The 11,563-nt window shown below is 47.5% G+C and overlaps 1 protein-coding gene and 1 pseudogene across 1 annotated transcript; both read right to left on the bottom strand.

Moving 5' to 3' along the window:
- Positions 1 to 4,976: 4,976 nt before the first annotated feature.
- Positions 4,977 to 8,315, bottom strand: LOC138286987 (mucin-2-like; the record flags this gene model as incomplete). The annotated part of the gene is made up of 4 exons (XM_069227350.1): positions 4,977 to 5,354; positions 5,437 to 7,743; positions 7,785 to 7,853; positions 8,157 to 8,315. Coding segments are annotated over 4 exons (2,913 nt in total), but the record flags the coding sequence as incomplete, so codon positions are not given.
- Positions 8,316 to 8,399: 84 nt separating this feature from the next.
- On the bottom strand, positions 8,400 to 10,760 carry LOC138286986 (bromodomain-containing protein DDB_G0280777-like; annotated as a pseudogene).
- Positions 10,761 to 11,563: the final 803 nt, after the last annotated feature.

Below are 11,563 nucleotides of genomic sequence, written 5' to 3'. Positions count from 1 at the left end.
TATATATATGGATATATATATATAACGAGAGAGAGAAATTCAATGCATATTATTCAGATAGCTTTGTTTTTGGCATATGCAGACAAGCAACGGGGAGGCGGGTGGGTCAGTGAGGAATCCACAGGTAGATACTGTATCCACCAGAAAAAGAGTTACGGAGGGTAAGTAATTTGCTCTTCTGATCGATGCATCTACCTATGGATTCCTCACTTTTGAATGGAATCCCCAAGAAGTCCTGCACTCGGAGGTGGGTGCTTGTTTGCCTATACCAACAAAAATCTGGCAAAAACAGAACGGGCAAAGTGACCATCCCTCCTCACTTCGGAGTCTAAGCAATAGTGCTTTGCAAAAGTGTGAGGGGAGGCCCAAGTTGACGCTTTACAAATGTCAACTACAGGAACAACTTTAGCTAAAGTAGAAGACTCGCTCTAGTAGAATGAACTCTAATAGCTTCAGGTGATTACTTGTTAGCCATGGTGTAGCAGATCTTTACGCACAGGATAATCCATCTGGACAATGTCCTCCTAGGCACTGCTTTTCCTTTCATCTTGCCCACATAACCAACATACAGCTGATCATCCAGCCAGAGATCACGAGTCCTGTCTATATAAAAGCTTACAGCCCTTTTAGGGTCCTCATTAGATGGATGTGGAAGAGGATCGAAAGTAGGAAGGGTGACAGACTGGCCCAAGTGAAAGAGAGTAACCTCCTTTAGTAGGAAAGCAACCCTTATTCTCAATACCAACTAAGCTGCAAAGAGGAAGGCTTCACACTCAACGCCTGCCATTCACTGACACGTTTAGCCAACTTTAAGGCGACCAGAACCATCATTCTGAAAATTAAGTAGTCTCAAACGGCAACTATGTAAGGGCTCAAATGGAGTACTCATAAGGTAATTTCATACCAAATGAAGATCCCACTGAGGCACAATAAACAGAGTAGGGGGTGTTGTTAGCAAGTCACTTAATAAACCTTAAAACTATGGGAGACTTCAACAGAGAAGGTTGATCAGGTAAACAAAGGAAAGCCGAAAGGGCAGACAAATATCCCTTAACTATTGCAACTGCACAACCTTGCTGCACTAAGGAACGTGCAAAACGTAAAATGTCAGATAAATTGGCTTTTAAGGGGTCAGTACATTTTTCTTCACACAACTTTACAAACCTAGCCCATCTACCAGAATAAACAGACTTGTTGGAGTGTTTTCTGGCTAATAAAATAACACTCACCACAGCAAGAAGAAGGGAAGAGAAAAAGAACTCAAGTTGCCCCATTCAATCTCCAGGTATGTGGGTGCAGGCTCTGGAGATGGGGGTGTAGAACCTGCCCCTGTGACTGCGAGAAGAGGTCCGCTCTGTGAGGGAGATGGAGTTGAGGGCACAATGAGAGGTGAAGAAGGTCTGTGTACCAATCCCTTCATGGCCAATACAGAGCTATTAATATGACTTGGGCCAGGGCTTGCCAAATCTTCCTCAGAACTCAAAGAATCAAGGCTATGGGGGGAAATGCGTAAAAAACCTCTGAGCCCCAGGCCAACAGAAATGTGTCCCTCAAAGCTCCCTGCATTGGATACTGCAGGCTGCAGAATGACGGGCAATGCGTGTTTTTGTGAGTGGGAAAAGGGTCTATCTGACGGGTCCCCATAAGTGAAAAATGTGAAGAACTACTTCCGGATGGAGACGCCACTCGTAATCTACTGAAAAATGACGAATGAGACTGTCCACATGCATGTTCAGAACTCCGGCCAAGTGAATGTGCCATGATGCAAATCTGATGGTCCTGAGGCCAGGACAAAAGCTGTATAGCCTCGCTCCAGAGAGGAGACAACCCTACTCCCCCTTGCTTGTCGATGTCACACATTTAAGTAAAATGATCTGTCAAGACTTGTACTGACTGACTGCAAAGGGAAGGGAGAAAGGCCTTGAGAGAGAGACGTATTGCCAGCAATTCCAACAGACTGATGTGCAACAACTGTTCCTCTGGAGACCAAAGTCCTACCTGTGGGTTAAAATTCTTCCCTACACACCATAGTACGGCATTTAGTATCAATACAAGATCTCCGGCAAAGAGCCCCCTTCATGGGGTGCCCGTCAGCCAATGCAGCGCCAGTCTGACGAGGAGCAAGCCCTATGATGAATCATGACATTCTATTGGATGTGTGAGGGCATTTGCTTCTAGCTAGGGGAGCGCCTGGCGGACTTACTATTCTTTATTGGAACAGTGTACCCTTATTTATTGGTCAAACAATGAATACCCGGGAGCCGGCTTGTGCCTCCTTGCAATGGATCTAGATAACGCAGGAGCAGACATAGGCTTTAGCCAGACCTCTAGAACAGGCTCAGACAAAGCCTTATTAAAAGGCAATAAAGGCTCAGAAGCTGAGAGAGCAAAATGTAATACTTATGTAAGTGATAAGATGTGACCTTAGGTGTAGGAATGCCTTTCGGTGACAACAACTCCCATTCCGGAGACATGTCCAAGCCACTCTCCACTTCCAAGCCCTCTAAGTCTGGATCTAGGGACACTATTTCCCTTTCCTCTAGGTCAGGATCTTGATTTGCAAGAAAATATTGTTCCTCCTCCAGAAGTTGCTGCGCCTCTCTACCTGATCTTCAGTCATTGCACTAGAGAGGCCTGTACAGGCACCAACGATGTTGATGACGGTGCTGGTGACTCTGACACCAGTGCAGCAGAACCCACTGGAACTGGAGCGTGGAGGGTGTACAATATGATGCTAGTGCTGAACCATCTGACGTCAGAGAGAGTGCGATCAGCGCTGGTGTTTCCTGCCACTTCTCAACTGGTGAAGGAGTCCCCTTTCTTGGCACTGAAGGAGACCAGAGTACCTAGGCCATCAACATAAATGGCAGGAATGGCACCTGCTGGTACTGCGCCGGAAAGTCTCCCAGTAAATACAACATTGGACCCATGGGGGCAAAAGTGCACCAGATGGAGTAACTGCCCTGCTGAAAATGCTGCACATTGCATTTAAAAAACTGAAAGGATCAGTCCCAGGTGCAGGGAAAGCTGGATACTCCTGCTCCTGTCGAGAAGGTGGAGTTTGAGCAGGCAGAGAAACCACCTCTGGCTCCAGATGAGGATGCCCAGGTGAAGTCAGAGGGACTCGAATGCGATGGTGGACAGGCTACTGGGGACTCTGTTGCGACCTCGGATGTGGAGACAGACTTTGGAAACCCATTTCTCGAAGATCAGTGCTGGGAACTATGATGCCGCTTCTTCTTATGCTTCCTCTTGGATGACTTCGAGGAGTGGGGAGACGGCGACTCCTAACGAGATTTTCAACTACCTCTTTTCTCCTTTCTCACCTTGGCCACGAAGAGCTTCACCTCCCTTTCCTTGAAGCCCTTCAAATTAATCTTCTGGCATGAACAACAGGCGTCAACATTGTGGTCGTAGCTGAGACACCAAAGACAGTCCTAGTGAGGATCAGAGATCGACATCTGACCCGCACACTCTCTGCAGGGCTTGAAAGCAGATTTCCTAGGTGAAGACATTGTTTCCTACGACAGTGCCGCAATTCTTCCAGAAGCAATGTCGGCAAATAGGTAACCCTATGGAAAGCCTAAGAAAAAAACGTTGTGCGTTAAAGGGCTGGAAAAAAGGGAACTGACATCAGCCGATAGGGGCTTCTAATGGCTCTGTTGACAGAGTAGCTGTGACATTGTGACCCTCTTGTCAACGTGGGAGAGCTGTAAAGAAAAGTTTCCATGGAATGCTGGCGCATTGGGATATTTAAAATGTGAGGAATCCACAGGTAGATGTATCCATCAGAAACATTTGTTTAATAATTCCTTATACATTAGAAATTACTAATACTAGCCACCAAGCTTAAGGCGGCATGTAATCGTCCAAATTGTCGCCCTTGTAGAATCGTCATGGTCAAGTAGTTGCTATTGCCAGTGCTAGCAGGGACAATTGGTGATGCAAGCTGCAGTGGCTTTCTGACAAGGGCCCTGGCACTTCTTTTTTATGAATTAAGGACTGGGCCTGACTGAAATGTCAGTGTGCTTTGCAAAAGCAACTTCTTTTACAAAAATGAAGAGCTTTGGGATTTGCCTCTAAATGACTGCTGTGTTTAAATAGGGGTATTGAAGGCATAATTGTTGTGGACCCACCTGTTGTTCCAGAGGTTACAGCTGCTGTTGTTCCTGTGGTTGCTGCTGTTGTTGTAGCGGTTGATTTTGTTGTTGAGGCTGTTGTGGCTGCTGTTGTTGCGGCAGATGTTGAAGCTGTTGTTTCTACTGTTGTTGTAGCTGCAGCAGTTGTAGGTGCCGTTGTTGCTGCTGTTGTTACGGCAGTTGTTGCTGCGGTTGTTGCAGCTGTTGTTGCAACTGTTGTTGCTTCTGTTGTTGTAGGTGTAGTTGCAGCAGTTGAAGCTGCTGTTGTTGCAGCTGTTATTGCAGCTGTTGTTTCAGCTTTTGATGAGACTGTTGTTACTGAAGTTGTTGCTGCTGTTGTTGCAGGTGTAGCTGCAGGAGTTGTTGCAACTGTTGTTGCAGCAGTTGTAGCTGCTGTTGTAGCTACAGTTGTTGCAGCTGTTGTGACTGTTTTTGCATCAGTTGTTGCTGCTGCTGTTGTTGCTGCTGTTGTTGGTACTGTTGTTGCTGCTGTTGTAGCTGTAGTTGTTGCAGCTGTTGTAGCTTCAGTTGTTTCAGCTTTTGTTGCAACTGTTGTTGCAGCAGTTGTAGCTGCTGTTGTTGCAGCTGTTGTGGCTGCAGTTGTAGCTGCAGCTGTTGTTGCGACAGTTGTTTCAGCTGTTGTTGCTGCTGTTGTAGCTAAAGTTGTTGCAGCTATTGTGACTGTTGTTGCAGCAGCTGTCATAGCTGCAGTTGTTGCAGCTGTTGTTGCTGCAGTAGTTTCAGCTGATGTTGCCACAGTTGTTGCATGTGTTGTTGCAGGTGTAGTTGCAGCAGTGGTAGCTGCTGTTGTTGCAGCTGTTGCTGCAACTGTTGTAGCTACAGTTGTTGCAGCTTTTGTTGCGACTGTTGTTGCAGCAGGTGTTGTAGCTGCAGTTGTTGCAGCTGTTGTTGCTGCAGTTGTTCCAGCTGTTGTTGCAACTGTTGTTGCCGCAGTTGTTGCAGCTGTTGTAGCTGCAGTTGTTGCAGCTGTTGTTCCAGCTGTTGTTGCAGCAGTTGCTGCTGCTGTTGTAGCAGGTGTAGTGATAGCTGCTGTTGTTGCAGCTGTTGTAGCTGCAGTTGTTGCAGCTGTTGTTGCAACTGTTGTTGTGGCAGTTGTTGCAGCGGTTGTTTCAGCTGTTGCGGCAGTTGTTGCAGCTGTTGTTTCAGGTGTAGTGTCAGCTGTTGTAGCTGCAGTTGTTCTAGCTGTTGTTGCTGCTGTTGTATTTGCAGTTGTTGTAGCTGTTGTTTCAGCTTTTGTGGCTGCAGCTGTTGTAGCTGTTGCTGTTGTTGTAGCTACAGTTGTTGCAGCTGTTGTAGCTGCAGTTGTTGCAGGCGAATTAGCTGCCGTTGTTGCAGCTGTTGTTGCGACTGTTGTTGCAGCAGTTGTGGCAGGTGTTGTAGCTGCAGTTGTTGCAGCTGTTGTTTCTGCTGTTGTTGCAGCTGTTATGGCAGTTGTTGCAGCTGTTGTAGCCGCAGTTGTTGCACCTGTTGTGGCTGTAGTTGTTGCAGCTGTTGTAGCTGCAGTTATTGCAGATGTTGTTTCTGCTGTTGTTGCAGCTGTTGTGGCTGCAGTTGTTGCAGTTGTTGTAGCTGCAGTTGTTGCAGCTGTTGTATCTGCAGTTGTTGCAGCTGTTGTATCTGCAGTTGTCCCACCTGTTGTTGCTGCAGTTGTTGCTGCAGTTGTTGCTTCTGTTGTTTCAGGTGTAGTTGCAGCAGTGGTAGCTGCAGTTGTTGCTTCTGTTGTTGCAGCTGTTGTTGCTACTGTTGTTGCAGCTGTTGTTTCAGCTGTTGTAGCTGCAGTTGTTGCAGCTGTTGTAACAATTGTTGTTGCTGCGGTTGTTGCTTCTGTTGTTCCAGCTGTTGTTGCAATTGTTGTTGCTGCAGTTATTGCGGCTGTTATATCTGCAGTTGTTGCAGCTGTTGTTTCAGCTGTTGTAGCTGCAGCTGTTGCAGCTGTTGTAGCAATTGTTGTTGCTGCAGTTGTTGCTTCGGTTGTTCCACCTGTTGTAGCTGCAGTTGTTGCAGCTGTTGTATCTGCAGTTGTTGCAGCTGTTGTATCTGCAGTTGTTCCAGCTGTTGTTGCAATTGTTGTTGCTGCAGTTGTTGCTTCTGTTGTTGCAGGTGTAGTTGCAGCAGTGGTAGCTGCTGTTGTTGCAGCTGTTGTTTCAGCTGTTGTAGCTGCTGTTGTTGCAGCTGTTGTTGCAGCTGTTGTTGCTACTGTTGTTGCAGCTGTTGTTTCAGGTGTAGTTTCAGCTGTTGTCGCTGCAGTTGTTGCAGCTGTTATATCTGCAGTTGTTTCAGCTGTTGTTTCAGCTGTTGTAGCTGCTGGTGTTGCAGCTGTTGTTTCAGCTGTTGTAGCTGCAGTTGTTGCAGCTGTTGTTGCTACTGTTGTTGCAGCTGTTGTTTCAGGTGTAGTTTCAGCTGTTGTCGCTGCAGTTGTTGCAGCTGTTATATCTGCAGTTGTTTCAGCTGTTGTTTCAGCTGTTGTAGCTGCAGTTGTTGCAGCTGTTGTTGCTACTGTTGTTGCAGCTGTTGTTTCAGGTGTAGTTTCAGCTGTTGTCGCTGCAGTTGTTGCAGCTGTTGTTGCTACTGTTGTTGCAGCTGTTGTTTCAGGTGTAGTTTCAGCTGTTGTCGCTGCAGTTGTTGCAGCTGTTATATCTGCAGTTGTTGCAGCTGTTGTTTCAGCTGTTGTAGCTGCAGTTGTTGCAGCTGTTATATCTGCAGTTGTTGCAGCTGATGTTTCAGCTGTTGTTGCTTCTGTTGTTCCAGCTGTTGTTGCATTTGTTGTTGCTGCAGTTGTTGCTTCTGTTGTTGCAGTTGTTCCAGCTGTTGTTTCAGCAGTTGTGGCAGTTGTTTCAGCTGTTGTAGCTGCAGTTGTTGCAGCTGTTGTTGCTACTGTTGTTGCAGCTGTTGTTTCAGGTGTAGTTTCAGCTGTTGTCGCTGCAGTTGTTGCAGCTGTTATATCTGCAGTTGTTGCAGCTGTTGTTTCAGCTGTTGTAGCTGCAGTTGTTGCAGCTGTTATATCTGCAGTTGTTGCAGCTGATGTTTCAGCTGTTGTTGCTTCTGTTGTTCCAGCTGTTGTTGCATTTGTTGTTGCTGCAGTTGTTGCTTCTGTTGTTGCAGTTGTTCCAGCTGTTGTTTCAGCAGTTGTGGCAGTTGTTTCAGCTGTTGTAGCTGCAGTTGTTGCCGCTGTTATATCTGCAGTTGTTGCAGCTGTTGTTGCAGCTGTTGTTGCTACTGTTGTTGCAGCTGTTGTTTCAGCTGTTGTAGCTGCAGTTGTTGCGGCTGTTGTAGCAATTGTTGTTGCTGCGGTTGTTGCTTCTGTTGTTCCAGCTGTTGTTGCAATTGTTGTTGCTGCAGTTATTGCGGCTGTTATATCTGCAGTTGTTGCAGCTGTTGTTTCAGCTGTTGTAGCTGCAGCTGTTGCAGCTGTTGTAGCAATTGTTGTTGCTGCAGTTGTTGCTTCGGTTGTTCCACCTGTTGTAGCTGCAGTTGTTGCAGCTGTTGTATCTGCAGTTGTTGCAGCTGTTGTATCTGCAGTTGTTCCAGCTGTTGTTGCAATTGTTGTTGCTGCAGTTGTTGCTTCTGTTGTTGCAGGTGTAGTTGCAGCAGTGGTAGCTGCTGTTGTTGCAGCTGTTGTTTCAGCTGTTGTAGCTGCTGTTGTTGCAGCTGTTGTTTCAGCTGTTGTAGCTGCAGTTGTTGCAGCTGTTGTTGCTACTGTTGTTGCTGCTGTTGTTTCAGGTGTAGTTTCAGCTGTTGTCGCTGCAGTTGTTGCAGCTGTTGTAGCTGCAGTTGTTGCAGCTGTTGTTGCTACTGTTGTTGCAGCTGTTGTTTCAGGTGTAGTTTCAGCTGTTGTCGCTGCAGTTGTTGCAGCTGTTATATCTGCAGTTGTTTCAGCTGTTGTTTCAGCTGTTATATCTGCAGTTGTTGCAGCTGTTGTTTCAGCTGTTGTAGCTGCAGCTGTTGCAGCTGTTGTAGCAATTGTTGTTGCTGCAGTTGTTGCTTCGGTTGTTCCACCTGTTGTAGCTGCAGTTGTTGCAGCTGTTGTATCTGCAGTTGTTGCAGCTGTTGTATCTGCAGTTGTTCCAGCTGTTGTTGCAATTGTTGTTGCTGCAGTTGTTGCTTCTGTTGTTGCAGGTGTAGTTGCTGCAGTTGTTGCAGCTGTTGTAGCTGCAGTTGTTGCAGCTGTTGTTGCTACTGTTGTTGCAGCTGTTGTTTCAGGTGTAGTTTCAGCTGTTGTCGCTGCAGTTGTTGCAGCTGTTATATCTGCAGTTGTTTCAGCTGTTGTTTCAGCTGTTGTAGCTGCTGTTGTTGCAGCTGTTGTTTCAGCTGTTGTAGCTTCTGTTGTTCCAGCTGTTGTTGCAATTGTTGTTGCTGCAGTTGTTTCAGCTGTTGTAGCTGCAGTTGTTGCAGCTGTTATATCTGCAGTTGTTGCAGCTGTTGTTTCAGCTGTTGTTGCTTCTGTTGTTCCAGCTGTTGTTGCAATTGTTGTTGCTGCAGTTGTTGCAGTTGTTCCAGCTGTTGTTTCAGCAGTTGTGGCTGTTGTTGCAGCTGTTGTTTCAGCTGTTGTAGCTACTGTTGTTGCAGCTGTTGTTTCAGGTGTAGTTTCAGCTGTTGTCGCTGCAGTTGTTGCAGCTGTTATATCTGCAGTTGTTTCAGCTGTTGTTTCAGCTGTTGTAGCTGCAGTTGTTGCAGCTGTTGTTGCTACTGTTGTTGCAGCTGTTGTGGCTACTGTTGTTGCAGCTGTTGTTTCAGGTGTAGTTTCAGCTGTTGTCGCTGCAGTTGTTGCAGCTGTTATATCTGCAGTTGTTTCAGCTGTTGTTTCAGCTGTTGTAGCTGCAGTTGTTGCAGCTGTTGTTGCTACTGTTGTTGCAGCTGCAGTTATTGCGGCTGTTATATCTGCAGTTGTTGCAGCTGTTGTTTCAGCTGTTGTAGCTGCAGCTGTTGCAGCTGTTGTAGCAATTGTTGTTGCTGCAGTTGTTGCTTCGGTTGTTCCACCTGTTGTAGCTGCAGTTGTTGCAGCTGTTGTATCTGCAGTTGTTGCAGCTGTTGTATCTGCAGTTGTTCCAGCTGTTGTTGCAATTGTTGTTGCTGCAGTTGTTGCTACTGTTGTTGCAGCTGTTGTGGCTACTGTTGTTGCAGCTGTTGTTTCAGGTGTAGTTTCAGCTGTTGTCGCTGCAGTTGTTGCAGCTGTTATATCTGCAGTTGTTTCAGCTGTTGTTTCAGCTGTTGTAGCTGCAGTTGTTGCAGCAATTGTTGTTGCTGCAGTTGTTGCTTCTGTTGTTCCAGCTGTTGTTGCAATTGTTGTAGCTGCAGTTGTTGCAGCTGTTGTATCTGCAGTTGTTCCAGCTGTTGTTGCAATTGTTGTTGCTGCAGTTGTTGCAGGTGTAGTTGCAGCAGTGGTAGCTGCTGTTGTTGCAGCAGTTGTGTCTGCAGTTGTTGCAGCTGTTGTTTCAGCTTCTGTGGCTGCAGTTGTTGCAGCTGTTGTTTCAGCAGTTGTGGCAGTTGTTGCTACTGTTGTTGCAGCTGTTGTTTCAGCTGTTGTAGCTGCAGTTGTTGCTACTGTTGTATCTGTAGTTGTTGCAGCTGTTGTATCTGCAGTTGTTGCAGCTGTTGTTGCTGCAGTTGTGACAGCACCTGTTGGAGCTATTGTTGTACTCTGGGCCTGGGTTCCTCTGAGCAGTCCTAGAAGGAGGGAGGAAATGAAAGCAAGATCAGAATGAGTTTATGTACAAATTCCAAGCATTAACAGGCAGAACAGTATGGACAGCAAGCAAGTTCACAATAATGTAATGCCTCACATGAGAGCCTTCCTGTCTAGAGAAGCCAGGCCCTGGTGCAAGGGATGACTGCATGGCAGTGTATAATTTCAGCACCCACTTGGGATATGTGGAGTCACTACAGTGTTGTTCACTGACTCCTGATGGGGCGGTGAGCAGGCACCAGGCCTGATTTACTAAAGTTTTTTTTCGTAGCCCAAGTCTGTCTTTATATATGCGAGGCCGTGTCCTTACGATTGTTCTTCCCGGCTCAGGACGTCTTACACTCTCTTTGCTGATAGTCGTATGCCCGAAACCCCTCTGTGAATCCGCTTTCTGGTGTTTTCGTAACAATGGCATGAGCTGGTGAGCTTCCTGGTTGTGGCTGACTGGTGAGCGCCGAGTGCACGACTGTCAGCGTGGCCGTGCACCAGCGGTTTTGGTGCAGCTTAATCAGAAAGAGTTCACGCTGCAGACCTATCCGCTCTTAATCATGCCTTTATTGGACTTACTATTGATGTTCCTGATGCTGTAAGACGCAGAGGTTCGGAACTCTGCACATGCGCAGTGATGAGGCTACATCCCTGGGTGAAGATGGTGGCTGCTGCCTGTAATTAGGTGCGCAACCAGTGCGCACAGTGACCCCGAGGTTCCGAAGAGAGATCTGCGCCCGTTTCGAAGAAATCGTGATGTGTGGAAGAACTAATGCATTTAGTGATCCCCGTGGTAGGCGCTATGTGCTCAAGACATCACAGCTAGGAAACTTGGAGCAGTGACCACTCCTCGCTGTTTTAAGGCCTTGCTCTTGCCTGTTACTGCACTGACTGGGTAGCATTTTAATACTTGTGCCTGTAGAAGGCATGATGTCTTCGTAAAAAGGCACATCCCCCTTCTGCTCCTGTGCGCAGGCACTGAAGAGATAGGTTCCTTTCAGAGGTTTGCAAAACTTAGGCAACAGTAGCATTTATGTAGCCCAAGGAGTGCTTTACAAGAGGGATCCATGTTTATTTTTCGAGGTGAGATGCCGCTCCGCCTCAGGATCCCCCTGGCTGTGTTAAAGTGGGAGAACATGCAGTCATGGTCACAAAGTTTGAAGAGGTTTACAGACTATGATGCAACGGACCGGGACTCTAAAGGGGCGGTAGCCAGCCCCGCCTGTGGCGCAACAAAGGCCAAGGTAGCCGGGTTAGCACAAAGGCGCGACAAATCGGCAGTGGAGTTTACTGTTGAAACCCCCAGTGAGGGGAAGGTCCACAAACGTGGCCAAGAGTGGCAGAGACAAGCGGTCCCCATCACCACCCCCGAGTTGAATCCCACCCACCCACCAGTGGTGTAGTAAAGGCCCCCGCAGCCTCTGTGACGTGGCGGGGGGAGGCGCAAGCTCCATGAGGCCCCCTCGGCACAGTACCTTGGTCTGAGAGCTCCTGAGTGAGTTAGTTTGGGGGGGGGGGGCGCCATGTACTTTGCATGGGGGCCCCCTCAAGTTTTGTTATGCCACTGCCACCCAAACCACCAGCGCATGCGTCGCCACTGCAAGTACGATGAGGGGCAGGGGAGATCAAGGATTTGAAATAAATATCACCAGGCAAGGACATGGAAGAACAATTGCCCGAACAAGGTCCTCGGGATGCCACAGGGCAGTACACTCGAGGGCAAACAAAGGGC

Source organism: Pleurodeles waltl, chromosome 4_1 (genome assembly GCF_031143425.1).
Source record: "Pleurodeles waltl isolate 20211129_DDA chromosome 4_1, aPleWal1.hap1.20221129, whole genome shotgun sequence".
Classification (NCBI taxonomy): domain Eukaryota; kingdom Metazoa; phylum Chordata; class Amphibia; order Caudata; family Salamandridae; genus Pleurodeles; species Pleurodeles waltl.
The sequence above is the reverse complement of the archived record's forward strand: the minus strand, read 5'-3'. Positions and strand labels throughout refer to the sequence as shown.